Here is a 19,604-nt window from a genome sequence, read left to right as displayed (position 1 = left end):
TTGACAGGGCAGTCCCCAGACCCAGCCCACACCCAGGCCCGGAGGGGGTTATGCCCCACAGGGTCTTCCCCTCCCTTCTGCCCAGCACTTTGTTCTGTGGTACAGCCCCTATCCAGTGGTTAGAACCCCTGCCAGGCCCCAGCTGAGCGCCCCCCTCCCCACCCCTCCTTGTACCGCCCCACTGAGCACCCCTGGCCGTGCCACCTCAGTAAAAGCCCCCTCGCTCCTTTCTCCTCACCCCTCACCTCCACCCCCACCCTGGACGCCAACCCCCAGCTCCTGAAGCCCCCATGGAACTCCCTCCCCCTCCCCGTCCCTCTTGTCCCCTCCTCCCCGAGCCCCGCCTCCTTCCCAGCCCTGAGTGCCCCGCCCCCACCCCACCCCTTCATCCCCCCACTAAATTCCCTAGCTCCTCACCCTGCCCTGAGCCCCACCCCAATCGCACCCCTCCCTCAGAGCCCCTTCCCTGAGCCCCCTGGCCCCGCCCCCCAAGCCTCCTCCCGCACTGAGCTCTTAACCACCCCCAGGGAGGGGGGAGGGCTCTTTTCCCCTCCTCCCCCCTCCCTGGACTCCCTAATGCCCGTCCCAGCGTAACCCTCCCACCCAGCATGACCCCCTAGGAGCTCCTCACCCTCCCACCCAACACCCCCCTCACAGGAAGGGCTTCCCTGGCCCCTCGTCCCGCCCCCCCTCCCCGCCCCCGCACGTCACGTCAGGCGGGGACCCTGCGTGCCCCCCACCCAGTGTTCCTGAGCGGCCCACTCCCCTGGGCCCCCAGTCCTTCAGGTTTCTGGAAGGCCCCTTCCCCTGGTTCCATGGCCCTCTCCTCCCCGGGGACCCTGAGCCTGGAGACCCTGGACAGCTGGGACCCTGACGTAGCCGGGCAGTTGGATGAGGAGCGGTGGCAGCCATCCTCTGAAATCGGTGAGGCCCTTTTTCCTCCTCCCCAGGCTCCTGCCTTTGAGGGTGTGGTCAATAGGGAGAGACCACAGGCTGGGGTCTGGGGACACTGCGGGAGGAGGGAGCATGGGCATGGACACAGATGGAGGCAGGTGCATCGGTGGGCATTGGCCCCTCCACCCCTCTGAGGCCCCCTGCCCTCCCATTTGTGGGGAGTAGCCCACCTGAGCCAACAAGGTGGCAGGGGCCCTGAGCAAGGAGGGACAGGTCTCAGGGGACACACCAAGCCCCATCTCAAGGTTGGCACTCACCACCCATCTTCCTGCCCCTCAATCTGGGTTGGGAGGGGTGAGTGTCACCGTGGGAGGTGGGTGGTCTGCTCGTCCCTCATGCTGGGGACCAGGGGATCCTGGGCACAGGCTGACCAGTGATTTCCTGCCTGCTCATGTGTGTCCTGTCTCCTAGTGGGGCGTCCCATGGCGGCTGCCCCAGTTCTGGACCTGGAGGAAGAGCCCAGCATGGACATCATCCTGGTGGACTCCAGCGAGCTGTCGTCCCCGCCTTCACCGGGGCCCTCCCGAGGTGGGGGCTCCTTCAAGTATTGGCCCCATCACTTAGGATGTCAACTCCAGGCCTGGGCAGTGTCTAGGGTTCCAGACTTCATTCCGATGCTCCGGCAGGGGTGGGAGGGCCCCACCCTGAGGCTTCCCCTCAAGCTCCATATTTAACATGTCAGCAAAGGTGGAAGGGAAGGGGTGGCAGGGGTGCTCTAGCTCCCGTGACTTCAGAAGGTCAACCTAGGGTGCTCACTTCCTGGCCATGTTTAAATTAGAGGTAGGCAGAGGAAGCCACTTATTTTCTTTTCCAGATCTTATTGCGTATGAAGTCAAGGTTAACCAGCGAGACATAGAAGGTGAGTGCTTGCATACTGGCCTCTGCTTAGGTGAAGCGGAAGGTCAGCCAGCTCGGGAAAGGCTTGCTGCAGCCTCACACTGTCGTCCATCCCCGCAGAAGGCAGTGGATGGGGCTGGAGGCCCTGCTCGTCTCTGTCCCCCAGCCCCAAGGCTCCTGAGGCTCCATCTAAAGTGTCCATTTCCGTGTCTTCAGTGTATTCACAGAGTGCACCCAACACCACAGCCTGATTTTAGGACACTTCCATCACTCCAGAAAGAAATCCCATACCCATTACCGTCACTCCCCATCCCCTTCAACACTAGGCAACCTACGAGTCCACTTTCTTTCTTGATGGATTTGCCTCTTGGGGATCCCTTGCGTTTCCATATGCATTTTAGGATCAGTTTGTCAATTTCTGCAAACAAAAGCCGGCTTGCATTTTGAAAGGGATCTGTAGACCACTCTGGCAGGTGCGCCATTTCAACACCATTCGATGTCCTGATCCATGAACATGGGATACCTTTCCATTTGTTTAGATCGTCTTTAATTTCTTTCAACGATGTTTTGCAGTTTTCCATGTACGGGTCTTGCGCTACTTTTGTTAAATTTATTCCTAAGTCTGTCACTCTGTTTGATGGCATCCTGACACACATTGCACCTTGGATGTCCCCTTAGACATGTGCATCTGCTGTGGAAGTTTCCAGGTGCACACACAGCACCCTCTGTTTGAGGGAGGGATGTGCGCTGCCTGCAAGGTAAGCAGGGAGGTGCGGGGTGGCTCCCCGAGGCTGGAGCAGAGGAGGTGCCAGCCCGCCTCTGCCCTCCCCAAGGACAAGTTCCTCAGCTGCCTCTTCTTGTATGACGACGACGGGAACCAGTCCTACTGCTCCATCTGCTGCTCCGGAGAGACGCTGCTCATCTGCGAAAACCCAGACTGCACCCGGTGAGGCGAGGGGCCCGGGGTGGGGGTCGGGGGTGAGAGTCTGAGGAGTCACTGCCCACGAGCCTAGGAAACTCCCATGATTCTCAGCCACGCATCCTGAGTGTGGAGGGATTTCCCCACAAAAAGATAAATTTCTCCAAAGCTTTCCGTTTCCAACTCAAATTCTCCATTTGGTGACAAAAGACTTGCATTTCCAATTTTTCTTTCATTATTATTATCACCAAGACATGGCTGTTCCCTCTATGGTTACGTAGGGCAGGGACGGAAACCCCACATCCCTGGGTGCCCTGCTGGTCACAGCAGGGGACAGGCAGGGGCGTGTTGGTTCCCTGTTACATGCCAACGTGAGCTCCATCTGTAGTCCCCTCCCTCTGCCCTTCTGGACTGTCCTTCTATTTACAGCTCCTCCTCCCACCCCAATTCTCCCCCCTCTGTCAGCTGGAGCTCCTTCACTTGGTTTGCTGGGAGAACTGACGGGTTTCTGCAGGCTCCGACATTTGGGGGCTGCTTTGAAATCTGTCATTGTCCTTAAATCCCCTGCTGTTTTCTGCAGACCACTCTGTTCCTGTGGCTCTAGGTGCCTAAGAGGGACCGGTCCCCATTCCCCGGGGCCACAGCCTCGCCTTGCATGGGCTGCAGAGACCACAGGGCCACCCTTGTCTTTGCCTTGAGCCGGAACGTGCTTCGATCGATGGCTCCAAAGCAAGGACCAGGCTCTCCTCTGCCCGCAGACCGACATACCAACTAAGATTTCACCTGACGCCTGAGGGAATGTCATGTCAGTCCCTGTGGTTTTCTGTTTGACTCTAGCTGCTACTGTTTCGAGTGTGTTGACACCTTGGTCAGCCCCAGGACCTCAGAGAAAGTTCAAGCCATGAGTAACTGGGTGTGCTTCCTGTGCCTGCCTTTCCCACGCAGTGGGCTGCTGCAGAGGAGGAGGAAGTGGCGGGGCTGGCTGAAGGCCTTCTACGACCAGGAGGCGGTAAGAAGCTGCTCAGCTTGGGGCAGAAGGATGCGCAGCGGCCCTCACTTGGTTGGTTTTCTCTGGTTACTAGTTGCAAAGTGCCCATCTGCTCTGGTAGGTGGTGAAGTCAGAGGCTTTTAAGCGAACGGGCTTTTCTCGTTTTCCTCTTTGATAGCAGGCTCCACGAGGCAGTCTATTTTTTAAGAATCCCTTTAGCATGGCGGTTTTGTTTCTTCCAAGCCTGGGAATGAGGCATCTGTGGTGGGTGGGAGAGGGGCTCAGCCGAGGTGGGCTTCTAAGTCCAGCAAATGGGAGCAGACACTGGGCCGGGGCACAGACACGGGACCTCTCGAGGGTCCAGGAGCCACGGGCTAGGCAGGAGCTGTGGCCTCATCGAAGTGGGTTGAACTGTGTCCCCCGAAGGACACGGCCAAGTCCTAACCCCTGCTACCTGGGACCGTGACATCTTTTGGAAATCGGATCTTTGCCGATCTCAGGATCTCAAGATGAGCTCATCCTGGATAAGGGCAGCCTGAAACACAGACCTCCGTGACAAAGGATGAGGCTTTATGGTGTTCTTTGGAAAACGAGGCCTGTGAACACCTTCTAGAGCCTTCTTTCAGACACATTGAGTGGCAGAAGCCTTTCTGTCTCAGTGTAGAAAGACGCCATGCTGGCAAGTTGCAGGAGGATTTTCACTCAGAAAGAAAACAGAGTTGAGACTCAGAAATGTCCTTAATGCCAGCCCAGTGCTGGAGCACAGCAGATAGAGAACAAGGACACACATCCCAGTGTCTGTCAGAGCTGCGCCCGTGCTGGGACCGGCCCCGCCCTCCTCTCCCACTCACCTCCTCCAGGCAGCCCAGGACTGCCTGCCTGCCCCAGGCTCACGGCTCGCTCACTCACTGCCTATGCTGGGTGCTGTCGCATCTGCTAGAGCCCCCGTGCAGGCAGACCCCTGCTCAGGCCTGGACCCCTGCAGTCGGAGACCCCACGCCCTGCTTGCCAGTGGCCAGAGACCCCCGAAGTGCAACCTCCTGGGGGGAGAGGAGGCTCTGGGGGTGCTTGTTTGACAAATGAATCAACTGAGCCTCTGTCCTAGAAGACGAGACAGGTATTATCCACCGGCCTCCCCACGACCTTTGTCCTCAGCGTGCCTCCTTGGTGGCTGAACTTGGGGTGCTGGCGTACTAGCTGGCTCTTGGCCCAGCAGGTCTCAGTCCTCAGCCTGGGAAAGCCCTCACGCTGGCAGCTTTTGGGGGGGCCGGAAGCATGGGGCCCACCTTCGGAGCCCCCGGTGGGGAAGGAGAGGAACAGGGTGAATCCCACTGCTGTGCGTATTCCGGGTCCCCCAGATTGAGACTCTAGCCAAGAAATACAAAGCAAGTGTCTCCTCTGGGATCCAGATCTCCCTTCAGTCCCGCACCTGCCTCTCCTCTGCTGCGTTGGGGGGAGGGGGGTGGTCAGGTGGGAGACCTCAGCCTGGGGGGCGGACGGAGTCTTCGTGGGGCCCCGAGGGGAGGGGTAGCGTGGTCAGGGTGGGGCAGCCGATCCTGGCAGGTGTGTCTCAGGTGTGTCCTGGTTCATCCAGGAGAAACGCCTCCGCTGGGCCAGAAGGAAGGTTCCCTGTGACTGACGGGCTCTGTAACCACGTAGTTGTCAGAATATCCTTTTTTTTCTTTAATAGGAGAGTCCCCTTGAGATGTATAAAACTGTGCCTGTGTGGAAGAGAGAGCCAGTGCGGGTGCTGTCCCTTTTTGGTGACATCAAGAAAGGTGAGTGCAGTGATGTCCAGAGGACTCACACTGGAGGGTGAGCCTGCCCAGAGCCAGACCCACAGAGGATCCGATGTGTGTGTGTGGGCAGTGGGGCAGAATGTCCTCACTATCTCGCTCGCTGAGCGTCTGGGGCTGAGGGCCGAGAACGACATGCCTGTCACTTTCGGGAGGCAGGGGGTGGGTGCAGTTGCGCTGGGCCGCCCTCCTGCAGAAGAGGGGCCTTGGGGGAAAATGTGAGAAGGAAGCAGGATGGCGGGTGTGAAATGTGGTTGATGAGGCCACCAGGCCAGGTCTCTGCCTAGGACGGCAGACCAGACCAGGCCTTGTGCACGGCCACCAAAAGCCAAAGTCCAGTTCAGATACCTCCACATGCCTGACTGCCTTGCAGGGTGGCCCTGAGCCCTCCTTCTCCTCCCAAATCTTGGCTCACCCAGGCCGGCCAAGCGCTGCATTCCAGCCTTGCCTGAGTGTCCCGCCCCTTCTGGACCCTGCGCTCACTCCCAGCTGTGGGCGCCTTTGGAAATCCTGTGGATTCTTCTGGGCCCAGCAGCCGCAAGAAGAATCCATGAGAACGCTCCTTAGTCTCTGGCCAAATGGACTCTGGGGATCCACCCCGCTTCCGGCACTGTGCAGCATGCTCGCTGTGGTGTCGCAGTGGCCTCACAGGAGCCCATGTCACAGACGTGGGGCCTGAGACACCCACAGAGTGTGTGGGGCTTGCCAAGTTGCTGCCGGGGGTGCTGAAGGGACCCAGGAGTCACTGCCTGCGGCCGCCCAGCCTTCACCTGCCTGCCCAGAAGGTGCATCCCGTCCTCCGCCTTGTAAGGTCCTCTCTGGGCTCCTCTTCCTGTCCCCAGGCTGCAGAGTCTCTGAGGCCAGTGCAGGGCTTCTGCAGCCCACACCCGTGTCACACAGCCTGGCCGGGTGACATCAGCGTGAACTCCACCACCAGGCAGATTTCCTCAACCGGAGCACGCTGCCGCAGCCCAGGAAGGCCTGGTTTTGCAACCAGTGTCTTGACTTTGTAAAATCGCTTCTCAGTGCAGTTTGCTTATGATGCAACACACGTCCTCATCGTTGGTCCGGGCGTGTCGTTAGGAAGATAAAGTTTGCTCTTGGGAGACGGGAGAGCTTTATGATCAGTCGTTGGCCTTGTGATTCCGTATGGGGTCAAAGTCAACGCTAGCCCTTCTGTGTCCTTGCTTCTGCCCATCCAGAGCTGACGACTTTGGGCTTTCTGGAAAACGGCTCTGACCCGGGCCGACTGAAACATTTGGACGATGTCACCAATACGGTGAGGAGGGACGTAAGTACAGCTCGTGTGCTCCAGACGCCGCGGTAAGAGCAGAGACCCATCAGGGGACGCCGTGGGCTGTGGGAGGAGGCTGAGGAGGGGCAGCTGACGCCACACAGCTCTGTCCCAAGCCAGGGCCGATGTGGGGGTCTCGTGGCAATTAGCACCTGCTGGCACAGTTGCTGGTAGTCACCCCGCAGTGGGAGAGGTGACAGGGGCATTTTCATGGCCCCCATGCTGCCCACAGCCCAGAGCAGAGTGAGAGGCCAAATCCCCTGGCCGACATGTTGAAGTCCAAGGGGCAGTCCCACCACGTGTGGATGGTGCTGCCCAGGAAGGGGTCAGCCCCCACAGTCCTCTCAAGGAAAAGCGCTGAGTCTTGAACTAAACATCCGCTGATGAAACATCCTCTGGACACTGCGACAGAATGTTCTGGCTCCCTCGGAGGCTGCTTCCTGCTGCCCTGGACAGTGACCTTGGAGGAAGTGCCTAAAAATGACTCACCAGCACCAGCTTGGCCATGGAAGAGGGCCGGGAAGCCTTCTCCTGGGGGCCGCCGGGCAGGGTACCCTGGTCTCTCCCGCCAGCACTGGCACACAGCCTCTCGCACTAGCAGAGAAAGGATTCAAGCCCATCGTCCTGGGGGCCCGACAACGACGGGCAGAGGGCTGGGGGGCTTGGAGGGCTGGCCGTTGAAGGGGCAGCAACAAGGAAAAGGCCAACATGGGGGTCCGCTCTGTCACCCCCAACCCCTCCTACTGGCCAGGGCCTCACAGCTCTGCTCCCGGTCTGGCCAGGGAGCCCATGTCTGAGGAACTACCCCTCCTCTCTGGTGGTCATCCAGCTCCATCCGGGGGGGTTCCCCTACCCTGAGGCCCAGGATAGGTCTCCTTGTGGGGGAGGGTGCCCCTCACACGGCCTCGAACCCCACACCCCTTGAACTTCATCACCATGGGCCTCCCCCGAGACGCCATGTCTCACCCCCGACCCCTTCAGACGCCCCACAATGGAGCATTGCTGGAGCCCGCACGCCCGCCCCAGGCCCTCGGGGCGGGAGTCCTCCCTCACAGGGTGGGATGTTCGAGGCACACGATGGTGACATGAGTCCCACACATGTGGCTGGGCTGCAGGAACATATCGGACGCAGAGGGGATCTCCCTGGACGTCCAGGGGTGACCGTCTGATGGAGCTGCTGTGTGGGTGCCATTGGGGCTCGATGGGGAAGAATGTGGCCAAGCTGTTAACTTCCAGCTGCCACGGTCATGTCAGGGCACTTCTTTTATTTTCCAGCAACACACAAAATCCGTGAGGACCCTCTGGGGCCGGTGTGTCAACCCTCCTCTAAGGGCACCACCTGGCGCAGAGGAATCCTCTGATCCCCAGTGCTCTGTGAGGGCCGGCTGCTCCTCAGATGACCAGAGCCAGGCTCTGTGCGTCCCCGGGGCTGGTGGTGACCAAGAAACCACAGTGTCAGGTCCAATCCATTGGGCTTCACTGCCTCCCCTGCGCCCGGGACTCTGCGGGGCAGAGCGGGTCAGCTTTGTCGTGAATCTTGCGGTCAGACGCACGAGGTGCCTTTGGCCCGTTTGTGACCGCCCAGCCCTCATGAGCCTCCGGTGCCCCTGGCCCTGCAGGTGGAAGAATGGGGCCCGTTCGACCTCGTGTACGGCTCCACGCCGCCCCTCGGCCACGCCTGTGACCATCCTCCCGGTAAGAGACCTCGGTCTGCTCAAACCCCTGGCCCTTGTGTCCCTCCCACCCTCTTCATTGCCACCCTAGCCCTCCTCAGGGAGGGCAGAAAGAGCAAATTATCTGCATTTTTAAAAATAGCTTCATTGATGTACAGCTGACTCACATAAATTGTCCACATTCAGCGTGTGTACTTGGTGGGTTGGGACATGCATATCCCCCGGGAAGCAATGGAGAAAGTGAGTGTTTCCACCCTCCCCGGAGGCTGCCTCGCGCCCTCTGATCCTCCCCACGCGCCCCCGGCAGCCTCTGACATGTGCTTGGTGTCTCCGGAGCACGTCTGTTTCCTTGGAATGGAATTATTTACGGAAGAAAGTGGCATGTGCTCTTTGCCAGCTGGCTTCTCTCGAACTTGCATTGTTTTAATTGCTTCTGTCCCTTCTTGACACCAGGGCGCACTGGGTGAGGCTGGGGTCTGTGCTTGGGGTGACGTCAGCCCTGTGCCCTTGAGACCCATTTGCTGTTGGCAGGAGCAGAAGCACCCTGGGGAGCAGGCGGATGCCTGGGGTCCGGGCCAGCCACTCCGGAGCCAAGCCTTCCGTGGTCCCCCTGCCTCCACCAGTGCCCCTCAGCCCTGCCCTCGGGCCCCGTGTCCGTGTGCCTGGCAGAGCCCAGACCCACCCAGATGCCCTCCCCAGGGTGGTACCTGTTCCAGTTCCACCGTGTGCTTCAGTACGCGAGGCCCAGGCCGGGCAGCCCGCAGGCCTTCTTCTGGATGTTTGTGGACAACCTGGTGCTGACCGAGGATGACCGGGCTGTAGCCACTCGCTTCCTGGAGGTGCGTGCAGGGGCTGCCGTTCCGGGGGTGCTGGCCAGGCCGGGGCCTCCCCGAGGGATGCTTGGGCGTCTTCAGGGGTGGCACAGCTTGGATCCCGCCGCTGAGGCCTGGGCTTTCAGAGCTCACAGGGCTGTAAGGCAGAGACTGTGGCCTGCCTAGCGGCCTGGAGGCCGTCCCTTCCGTGCCTCTCACATCTTCAGGATACCGCCTCCTCTCTCCCTACCCCGCCCCGCCCCCCCATCTACTCGCAGGCACACATGCACAGGTGTGCACACTCACACTACAATACACAGTCACACACTCACAAACACGTATGCACACGTGTACATACATCACACACGAGTCACTAACACACCACACACATACACAGAATCACACACACACACTCACACATTCACACGCTCACACCACGCTCTCCGTGTGTCTGAATCCTGATCATTTGAGCAGCCACTTCTGGACTCAGCAATGGGTCCGTCCAGGCTGACCAGGCCCGGGTCCCGCCCCGCTCCCCTCACACACACAGGACAGCCCTGGCTGGGCCTGGTGTGCCCTCCTCTCGAGACATCTCCCCCACGTTTCGAAGTTTAGAAACTTACAGCAGAAAGTCCCCTCGCCGGCCTGACCCCACCTGTCCCCACGCCCTAGTCTTCAGTGTCTCCGTTACCCCCAGGTTCCTTTACACAAATATGAGCAAATCTACCTACGCTGCCGCCTGCTGCTGCCTCTTTGTCACTTAACAATCTCCTTCCTTTGCAAAAGTACCTTCCTCATTCTTAATTTGTTTCTTTCATTTTGTGCAGTTTTCATTGGTACAGACATAAAATAACGTCTTTGACCTGTTCCCTGGGGATGGATGCCAGGGTTGTTTCTGATCTTTTGCTCTTACAAACAACACTACGATGAGGGAGCGTGTGTGGGACCACCTGTGGGATCGGTTCCAGTGGTGAGACTGCCAGATCAAAGGGTAAATGACGGGTCACTTGCCCAGGTGTTGCCCACCTGCCCTGGGCAGGGCCCAGGCTGGTCCACAGTCCTGCCAGCAGGGGATGGACGAGGAGCCCTTTCCTGCCTCAGCAGCAGAGGGTCCCGAGCTCTCTTGTACGATTCATGTTAGGGTCATTCCCAAGTCCCACCTTTGTTTTCCCTCGGATGGCAATTGGGATCTTCCATTTTATCATCTAACTGGTTTTGATTTGTGTACACGAAACTCTTGATTTCTACACATTGGTTTTGCTCCTGCTGTCTCACGGGACTACTTTCTGGATTATGCTAGGTTTTTTTTTTTTTTTTTTAAAGATTTTATTTTTTTCCTTTTTCTCCCCAACGCCCCCCGGTACATAGTTGTGTATTCTTCGTTGTGGGTTCTTCTAGTTGTGGCATGTGGGACGCTGCCTCAGCATGGTCTGATGAGCAGTGCCATGTCCTCGCCCAGGATTCGAACCAACGAAACACTGGGCCGCCTGCAGCGGAGCGCGCGAACTTAACCACTCGGCCACGGGGCCAGCCCCTATGCTAGTTTTCTTTTGATTGAATTAGACTTGCTGTGTGTTTGAGCAGATCGTCTGCAAATACTGACAGTCCTTTCATTCTGATTTTACACCTGGGACATCCTTACCATGTTCCTCATGGTGCTGCAACGTCTTGGACAATGTTGAATCCTGGTAGCGAAAGGCATGCCTGTGTTGTTCTGACCTTCATGGGAATGTTTCCAGAATTTCCCTATGACCCTGAGGCTGGCATGGAGGTTGAGGTTGATATATTTCACTATGTTAAGGAAGTTTCCAGAAGTTTCCCTCAATTTCCTTTTTTTTTCTTTTTTGAGCAATTTCATCAAGAATAACTGTTGGATTTTGTCAAATGTTGCTTCTGATGTCTGTTTAGATAATTAGATCATTTTCCTCTTTAGGTCTATTAATAGGATATAATACACTAATAGATTTCCTATTAATGAACCATCCTTGCATTCCTGGAAAAAACCCCTTAGTCGTGGTGAATGGCTCTTTTAACGTATTGCTGAATTCTGGTGAACAGCATTTCATCTAGGATTTTTGCTTTGACAAGCACGAGAGAGGCTGGTCTGTAGTTTCTTTGTTTTGTGCGATCTTTGTTGGGCTCAGATATCCGTGTTAAACTGGCTTCACAAAAATAATTGAAAAATTGACAGAATTCTCCTGTTAAACTGTCTGGATTGGTGGTTGTTGCTGTTGTTTTAAAAGAGGAGTAGCTCTTCTGTGGAAACGGCTGTCTTAAGACCTTCTATCTTTTCTGAGATTAACTTGGTAAGTTATGTTTTCCTAGCATGTCATCCATTTACTTATAGCTATGGAAATCACTTTCACAGAGTTGAGCAAAGTGGCCTCATGGTTCTTCTTTCTTCCGTGTCTGGGGTTATTTCTCCTTCTTAGAAATCTGGAATTTTAAAAATACCAGCATGTCGTCACATAGCAGCCAGGACCAGGTTTGTAAGCTGCGCTATTTATAAAAAAAAAAATTTATGAATAAGTTATTGTGGGTCCAACCAAAAAGCTCGATTTGCAAACGTAGGCATCAGTCATCCACACACTCGGAGGACAACAGAAATGCTGACTTCTGATCATTTTGTGCACACGTTTCATAGATCAAACTTTACCCCAAATCAGAAGTAGGCAAAAAAGGGAACTTCTCATATTTTCTGTGACTGCTCCTGTCTTGCTGTGGAACCTTGCTCCTGCTGCTGGCAGGGAAGAATTGAGACCTGCCACATATAGGTACTGTCTCTCCAGGCTCTGGCGGCTGACAGTACAGCCGGTGTGAGCCTCTCCCTGCAGCGAGGTGCCCGGACACAGGAGGAGGCTATGTGTCCAGGGAGGTGGGGCTCGGGAATGGTCCACATGGCCATTCTGCTGGCCACCCGAGTCCAGGAAGGTGGAGTCAAGGCCACCTTGTGTTGGGTATCAGGGACCAAGTGGCCTCTTGCCTCAGTTTCTCCTCCATGCCTCTCTCCCTCCTGTAGCTTCCCCTCCCTATGTGGGAGAGTCCATCTCGCCTTCCTCCTGCTCCTCCCACATCCTTCCAGAGCCTTCTAGGGAGACTGTGACCCCAGGATTCCAGGCAGCCTGCTTGGCTCCTGATGGGCACCGTGAAACTGGCACTTTAGAAAACTCCTCTTCTGCCAGCAAAGCCTCTTACCTCCCTGACAAGACTCGTCTTGGCTCAATGACCAAGACCTTCTTCATCCTTGTGGACTCCGCCTCTGTGCTGGAGTGGCTGGGGACTCCCTGGGCCACGTGACCTTTGGGAACGCAAAATCTACCAGTTACAAGTCTAAAAGTAATATCTTGGATTTTTTTCCTCCTAAGGTGATTTATAAGAAAAACGATGTGACTTGTAAGCAATGCCAACTGGGAGACATTGTCAGTCTGAAAGGCTGTTGACCGTATTCTGAGGCCAGATGTGGTTCCCACAGTGGCTGAGGCCTGCGGGCACGGTGGGGGGCAGACGTCATTGTGCAGGCGACCTAATCCACAGCCGATATTTCCGTGTCTCAGACTGACCCGGTGACCATCCAGGACGTCTGTGGCAGAGCTGTCCGGAACGCCGTGCACGTGTGGAGCAACATCCCGGCCGTGAAAAGGTATTTCCTGTGTGTTCTAGTCCTTTGGGAGTTTGGAGGGACCCTGGCCCAGCGTCAGGTTTGCCAAAGAAACAGAAGCCAGAGAGAAGGGGGAGTTTTCTAGACAGCCACGCCTAGAGCAGCCTCTGTGCCCAGGTCGGGGGCTGTGTCCGGTGGGCCTTCAGGCCACCTGGAAAATTCTGGACACGCTCAAGGTCTGGAATGCCCCCTTCCACTTTGGGGACCTGCTCCCAGCTTTTGGCACCAATGCCATCTGAGGTTCTCATCTCAGGACAAACTCCTAGACGTGTGCTGCGTGACCACATGCGCCCTGGCCCTGCTACCCATCCCTGGCCCTCCCAGGGCACCTGCCTCACCAGACACAACAGACAGTCACACATCTGCTCACACGCCCACTCTCACACTTTCACACACCCACACCCAGGCACACTCATTCACATGCTCATACAAGCCCATGAACACTCACTCTTACTCACACACGTGATGCACTTTTGGTCCCTCAAACACGCCATGCCTTGGGCCTTCACGCATTCCCCTCCTCTGCCACCGGAACATCCTCGTGACTGTTCATTCTCATGAACATTCTCTCCGCCTCACCCCCCTCCACCCCACAGCCCCTGGTCCGGCCAACCCCGCTCCTCCGGGCAGCCTTTCTGCTCCTGGGACAGCTGCCCTCGCTCTCTTGTCTTCATTCAAACACTGTCCCCCCAGAGCCCTCGAGGAGATGGCCACCTCCCGCCCCTGCCCCCCGACAGCCTCTGGCATGTGCCCTTGTGTTGAACTGATGCTGACGGCATCTTCTGGGACAGCTAAGTCATGTCTCCCCCTCCTGACAGTGAGTTTCTGGAAAGTCCTTCCCATCCACCTCCCAACTCCAGCCTTCTCCTGGCTGGCAGCGTGGCGTGAGCCCCCCACCGCACCTGCCAAGGCCAGGGTTTGGGTTTAGGTGGAGCTAAATTGCAGCAGCTTTCCAGAACATTTCCTTTTCGGAAGCCTGAGAGTCATCCGCCTTCTGTGTGCATCCCCCCTCCCCCCCCCCACCCCCTCATTCCCCTCCTCCCCGCTTCACCCTCTTGAGGAAGGTGCACGGGGAGCGGGTGGGCAGGCAGGCGCCTCCTTCCCAGAAGCGAAGCTGGAAGCCGCTTTTTCTCAAGGGCGTTTTCCCTTCCGGCTGGGCTCCTGTTGTCTCAGCAGTGTGGAGGGGGACCTACACTCGCTGAAAGTAGGGGTCATTCATCGCCAGCAGCCGCCCGACGGCACGGTCAGCCTCGGAAGGTCGAGCTGCCCGGGAACTCACCGGGAGAGTTCCTGGAGGGGTGCCCTGCAGTTCTGGCACCTCATTTATAAGCTGAGACACGTTCTCCGACTCCAGGGAGGTGCCAGGGAGCAGGAGAAGCAGGTGCCGGGGGCCACGTCCTTGAAGCCTCCTCCCCACGGGTCACATCAAATTGCAGGCTGGGGCCATGTTCTCCCCACCCACCTGTCCCACAGGCAGGGCCTCCGCACAGGCAGCCACAGGACCCTGGGGCCGGGCCTAGCGCCATGTCGGGGCTTGGGTACAGCAGAATGCCTCAGAACAACGCGCAATGGGGTTTGCCAGCCTTGGCCCGCAGAGTCCCGCCCTTTCCTCTGCGTGGGTTTGCTCCGTGATGGTTTCTTCACACTGAAAGTGGGACCCACCCACCTGGGCCAAGGGTCTGTCCCGGGGTACCCTCTCTACCCCCAACTGCCCTGCCTGCCTCTCACAGGACTGGCTCCTCCAGGGAGGAGGCAGGAGGCATGGGGGCCATCTGGTTCCCTGCTGCCCAGGACAAGCTTGTCATTCCACCTATGGGCAAATGGGAGATGGATGGGGGGTGCTTATCTCAGAGACCTCGGGATAATCTAGCGAGACTGGCACGAGCTGGCCTTCCCCGTGGGAGCCCCCTCCCCGCCCACCGTCCTCCCTGGACCCTGGGGAGCCCAAGAGTGCTCGGTTAGTAATGAGCCCCCTTCTCTCCCCACAGCAGGCACTCGGCCCTGTTTTCCCAGGAGGAATCATTCCTGCGGGCTCAGGACAGGCAGAGAGCAAAGCCCCCCGCCCGGGGGCCAGCCAAGCTGGTGAAGAATTGTTTTCTCCCCCTGAGAGAATATTTCAAGTATTTTTCAACAGAATTCACTTCCTCTTTGTAAATGAGTCATTATACCTTGAAAAAAAAAAAAAAAAGACTTTTCCTAGAACAAAGATAACTTTCCTTATATTGTTTCTTTTTTCCTCTTTAAATTATTATTTTATCTGCTTGACTGTGGATTTTCCATGGTTGCCACAGACCCATCTTCCTTTTGGGTCTGGAGACCAGGGCCCTGACCCACCACGCCCTTTGCGGGACGGGGGGACATACCCCACGTCTAACCAGAGACGAGATCCAGATGTTACACAGCACAGTGTGCTGCTGAAAAGTTTGTGTGTGCCACTTGAGAAGTTAAAAATATATTTATGATGATGAGTTACTGGTCATTTTTTGGTGGTGTTATGTATAACACAGTCTTTATTTTCCTCTCTGGGACATGGGGGTGCCCGGGAGGACAACGAGCAGGTCACGTTCTTATAAGTGCTTGTTACATGTGCTCCCTTTGGACACGCAGCTGATGCTGTCACACGACTGCCATTTGCTGTGATCGTCAAAACCACTCGCCCTGATTATACCACACGAAACATCCCAGACCTTGTCGAAGCGTAGACTGTCGAACTTGGAAAGCGGGGAGAATGGACTGAATAGATGGCACAGAGACCAAGACCAGACCCACTTGCGAACCGTGCAGGCTTTTTGTCCTTCTTAACCCAGAGGGACCTGCTTGCAGAAAGCAGGATTCTGCTCCCCCCGGGCTCCTAGGAGGATAAACCCAACGGAGAGCATCGAGTTGAGCTGGCTTCAAATCACATGTAGTGAATCCTAAAGGGTTCTTTCCAGATTAGCCAGAAAACCCCCAAAAGGGATCTAGACTACGTAAACAGACTCAGCTCGTCCTGGGCACTACCACCGGGCCTTGGGGCCCCCCCGGGACCAGCGCGGGTGCTGTAAGCAGTATGTAAAACACTTTGTGGAGGAAAGGTGGGGTTCACATTGAAGCTTTTGAAGTTTTAAAAAAAAATCTTAAAGTAGAATTACAAGTTGTGATGGTGAATTTTATGTGTCGACATGGCTGGGCCACAGTGCCCAGATATTTGTCCCAACATTATTCTGGATGTTTCTGTGGAGCTGTTTTTTTGGATGGGATTAACACTTACATGGTGGACTCTGAGTAAGCAGATCACCCTCTCTAATGTGGGCCGGCGCTGTGGTCTGAACGTCTGAGTCCCCCTCCAAATTTACCTGTTGAAATCTGAACCCCCAGGGTGATGGTTTTAGGAGGTGGGGCCTTTGGGAGGTGACTCCAAAAGGGGATTAGCGCCCTTAGAAAGGGGGCCCCACAGGGCTTCCTCACCCCTTCTGCCACGTGAGGACACAGGAAAAGTGTGCAACCAGGAAGAGGACATACGCCACCCATGCTGCACCCTGATCTCGCCCTTCCAGCCTCCAGAGCCGTGAGAAAGACATTTCTGTCTATAAGCCGCCCGGTGTGTCATATTTCGCTACAGCAGCCCGATCGACTGAGACAGCCTCATCTAAGCCACTGTCTTGGACGCAGGCCTGAACAGGACAGTGGTGGACCTCCTCTGAAGGAAGGAATTCAGCAGCAGGCCGCTGTGCACTCCAGTTACAGCTCTCCCCTGGGCCTCCGGCCAGCCAGCCCACCCCACAGATTTTGGGTTTATTCAGCCTCCAAAATTGCCTGAGCCAATTCCTTGAAATAAATTTCTCTCTCTTTATATACATCCTCTTGGTTCTGTTTCTCTGGAGAGCCCTGACTAATACAGACATCTTCATCGCATCCACAGGAACCTTCTCTCATGGCAGGAATGGAGAACAATACTGGGCTCTGACATCACAGATCTCATGCCCAGGGGCTGATGTTGCAAGATCTGTAATGAAACCGAGATCATAGCAGCCCCGGAAAACACGGAGGAAGTGGAGATGAGGGCATCCCAGCCCACGTTAAGACCTTCCTGGGAGGCCAAGCTCTGGATCTCTGGATCCAAGCTGACCACAAAGACGTGCACCCATGGTGGCAACTGACAGGTCAGGGCATCATGACGGCTGTGCCCTGGCGGGCTGACTCCAGGCTGCTTCCGCCAAGGTAACCGACACCATGGGGGCGTGTCCCCACCTCATGTCCACTTTCTATCAGACTGCTCCCAAGCAGGGGCCACAGCTTTACATCTTTAATTCCCTCCCAAACACCTTGAGATTCTCCCTTTAAGTATTTTAATCCCACCCACAGGGCCCTTGTTTGTGACCCCCTGTGGTTGGCTGAATAACGACCCCCAAAAGATGTCCCCATCCTAGTGGCCTGTGAATGTCACCTTATAGGGAAAAAAAGGACTTAGCCGATGTGCTGAAATCAAGATGGGAGGTTGTCCTGGACCATTCAGGTGGACCCTAAATGTGATCACAGAGGTCTTTACCAGGGGAGGCAGAGGAGGACTTGACCTCATACAGAGGAGAAGGCCGTGACCCTGGAGGCAGAGATGGAGGGGCAGCTGCAAGCTAAGGGATGCCTGGGCCCCCAGGGGCAGAAGCAGGAAGGCCCCTTTCACTGATTTCAGACTTCCAGCCTCTGGAGCTTCGGGAGAATCCATTTCTGCTGTTTTTAAGCACAGAGGCAACTGACACGGCCCCTAAGAGAAAAGGTGGGCTTCCCGGGACGAGGGATAAGTCAAGCTCCGAGCAGCAGCTGACGCCTGCGATGTCACAGCATGTGGCTGTGCTGGACCTCTAGTCAACTGGCGGGAGAAGCGGAGGGCAGGCCTGGGCCTCCAGCGTCAAGGTGCACGCTCCTTGCTTCCAGGTCTGCTCCGAGCTTCGAATCCCCAGCATGAATACAATTCCTACTTGGTTCTAAGGTCGCCTAGATATTCCTCTGGACGAGCTTCTCTCTCCACACCCCCTGACCACCTGAGAAACAGTCATGGTCAAGGGGAAGAAAGGAAGACCTTCCTGAAAGGCAGGAAGCCTCCTGAGGGGCGTTCTTTTCTCATGTGTTAAAATCCTCTGTTTGTAACCCACGCACCAGTGTTGGTATGAGGGCTCTGTGTTCATTAGCTCACAAGAACCACATATTAACTAGGCTACTTTGTGAGGAAGGTGTTATATCCCCTACTTCAAAAATGGGACAGAGGGGTTGAGTAACTTGCCCAATGTCACACAGCTCCTGAGAAGCAGAGTTGGGATTTGAACCTAGCACACACTTCTCAGGCTGAGGTTCCTGGGGCTGATCTTGGTCCCCCTCCTGGGGGTGCCCCTGCCTCCATGGCCCTAGTCCCACGTAGATGTCCCCTTCCAGCCCAGCGGCACTTCCCTGCCTGCTCAACAGAGTACCACTCTTGGGTGGGCCTGGCAGCTGCGCTTGGCCTTCTGGGGTCTGGGGCGCCGGCCAGCTCTGCCGTGTTAGCCCCTTCTAGCCCCCTGCCCTCCACATCTCGCGGTGGGGCAGTGTCCGGACTGAGATGAAGGGCTTCGCTTCCGGACCCAACGGACTGGGCACCTTCCCCTCCCCGCTCCACATGAGAGGGCACCCTATGAGGGGAACTTAACCTAGGCCGGGAGGTGGGTCGGGGAGGGTGCTCTCCATCCCCCAGCAAACCTAGAGATTGCACGTGGGGCCCATCCCTCCCTGCTCCCCATCCAAGCGGGCGGAGTCAGGATCCTCGTGGGAGCCTCTGGGGGTGGTGCGCAATCCAGGCGTCAACCAATCAGCGCAGCCCCTCCCCTCTCCGCCTGCCCAATCACAGAATCCCGGGATTTGTGGGCGGGGCTGGACCGGGAAGGCTCGGGAGGTGGCCGCCCTCCCTCCGCACCTGCGGGTGATGCTGGGGCTGGCCGCCCCCAAACGCGGTCCTTCTCTACCAGCTGCTGCCGACCCAGGGGGAGAGGATCCAAGACCAACAACATCACGCCCCCTCCAGCCCCTCTGGGTCTCAGCCTGTGCCCCCTCGACTGTACCCCTATACTTTTTCAAGGTGCGCATTGGTTTTCTAGCTCCGGGAATGGGAAGCGTCCTGAGACTCCCTCTCTGAATTAATTTATGCCCACGCCCTGCTCTCCTAGCCAAATCCTACCTTTCCTCCCGGCCCCCACACCGTGCCCCTTTCACGACGCCCTCGCACCCCCAAGTTCAGACTGTCCTGCCCTCACGGGACCCTGGACCCTGAGCCCTGGCCTGGACCCCCGGCCCTGCCCTTCCGGCTAAAAGGGAGGGTGGCCACCTCTTTAAATCCCCCATCCCAGTCCCCTAGCCTGACCAGGGAGGAATGAAGCCCGGCTTCAGGACTGCATGCCCTCCCTGGCCACCGTTTCCCCGGCAGCTCCCACTCTTCCTGCGTACTCTCAGGAGCACGTGTCCCCACCTCCCGGCCCGTCTCTTTCCTTCCTAGTCTTGTTTGTTCGTGTCTGCTCAGGAATGTTAACTTTCACGGGGCAGATAGTCTGTCTTTTTAAGCTTTCTCCTTAGTGCTCACATAGGACCTGGCCAGCACTCGAGCGAGAAATCTTTGTTGGATGAATGACAGCCTGGGGAGGTGACTGGGGCCAGGGAAGCCCCCCTTGGCTTT

The 19,604-nt window shown here is 56.8% G+C and overlaps 1 protein-coding gene across 1 annotated transcript; it reads left to right on the top strand.

Moving 5' to 3' along the window:
* The first annotated feature begins 1,376 nt into the window (after window positions 1–1,376).
* Window positions 1,377–15,393, top strand: DNMT3L (DNA methyltransferase 3 like). The gene is made up of 11 exons (XM_070597264.1): window positions 1,377–1,482; window positions 1,769–1,813; window positions 2,470–2,549; window positions 2,625–2,737; window positions 3,548–3,719; window positions 5,389–5,476; window positions 6,697–6,785; window positions 8,408–8,483; window positions 9,161–9,300; window positions 12,828–12,913; window positions 14,920–15,393. The coding sequence occupies exons 1-11, from the start codon at window positions 1,377–1,379 to the stop codon at window positions 15,083–15,085; spliced, it is 1,161 nt and encodes a 386-aa protein (XP_070453365.1). The 3' UTR covers window positions 15,086–15,393.
* Window positions 15,394–19,604: the final 4,211 nt, after the last annotated feature.

Source organism: Equus przewalskii, chromosome 27 (genome assembly GCF_037783145.1).
Source record: "Equus przewalskii isolate Varuska chromosome 27, EquPr2, whole genome shotgun sequence".
Classification (NCBI taxonomy): domain Eukaryota; kingdom Metazoa; phylum Chordata; class Mammalia; order Perissodactyla; family Equidae; genus Equus; species Equus przewalskii.
This window is presented reverse-complemented; position numbering and strand designations above follow the sequence as displayed.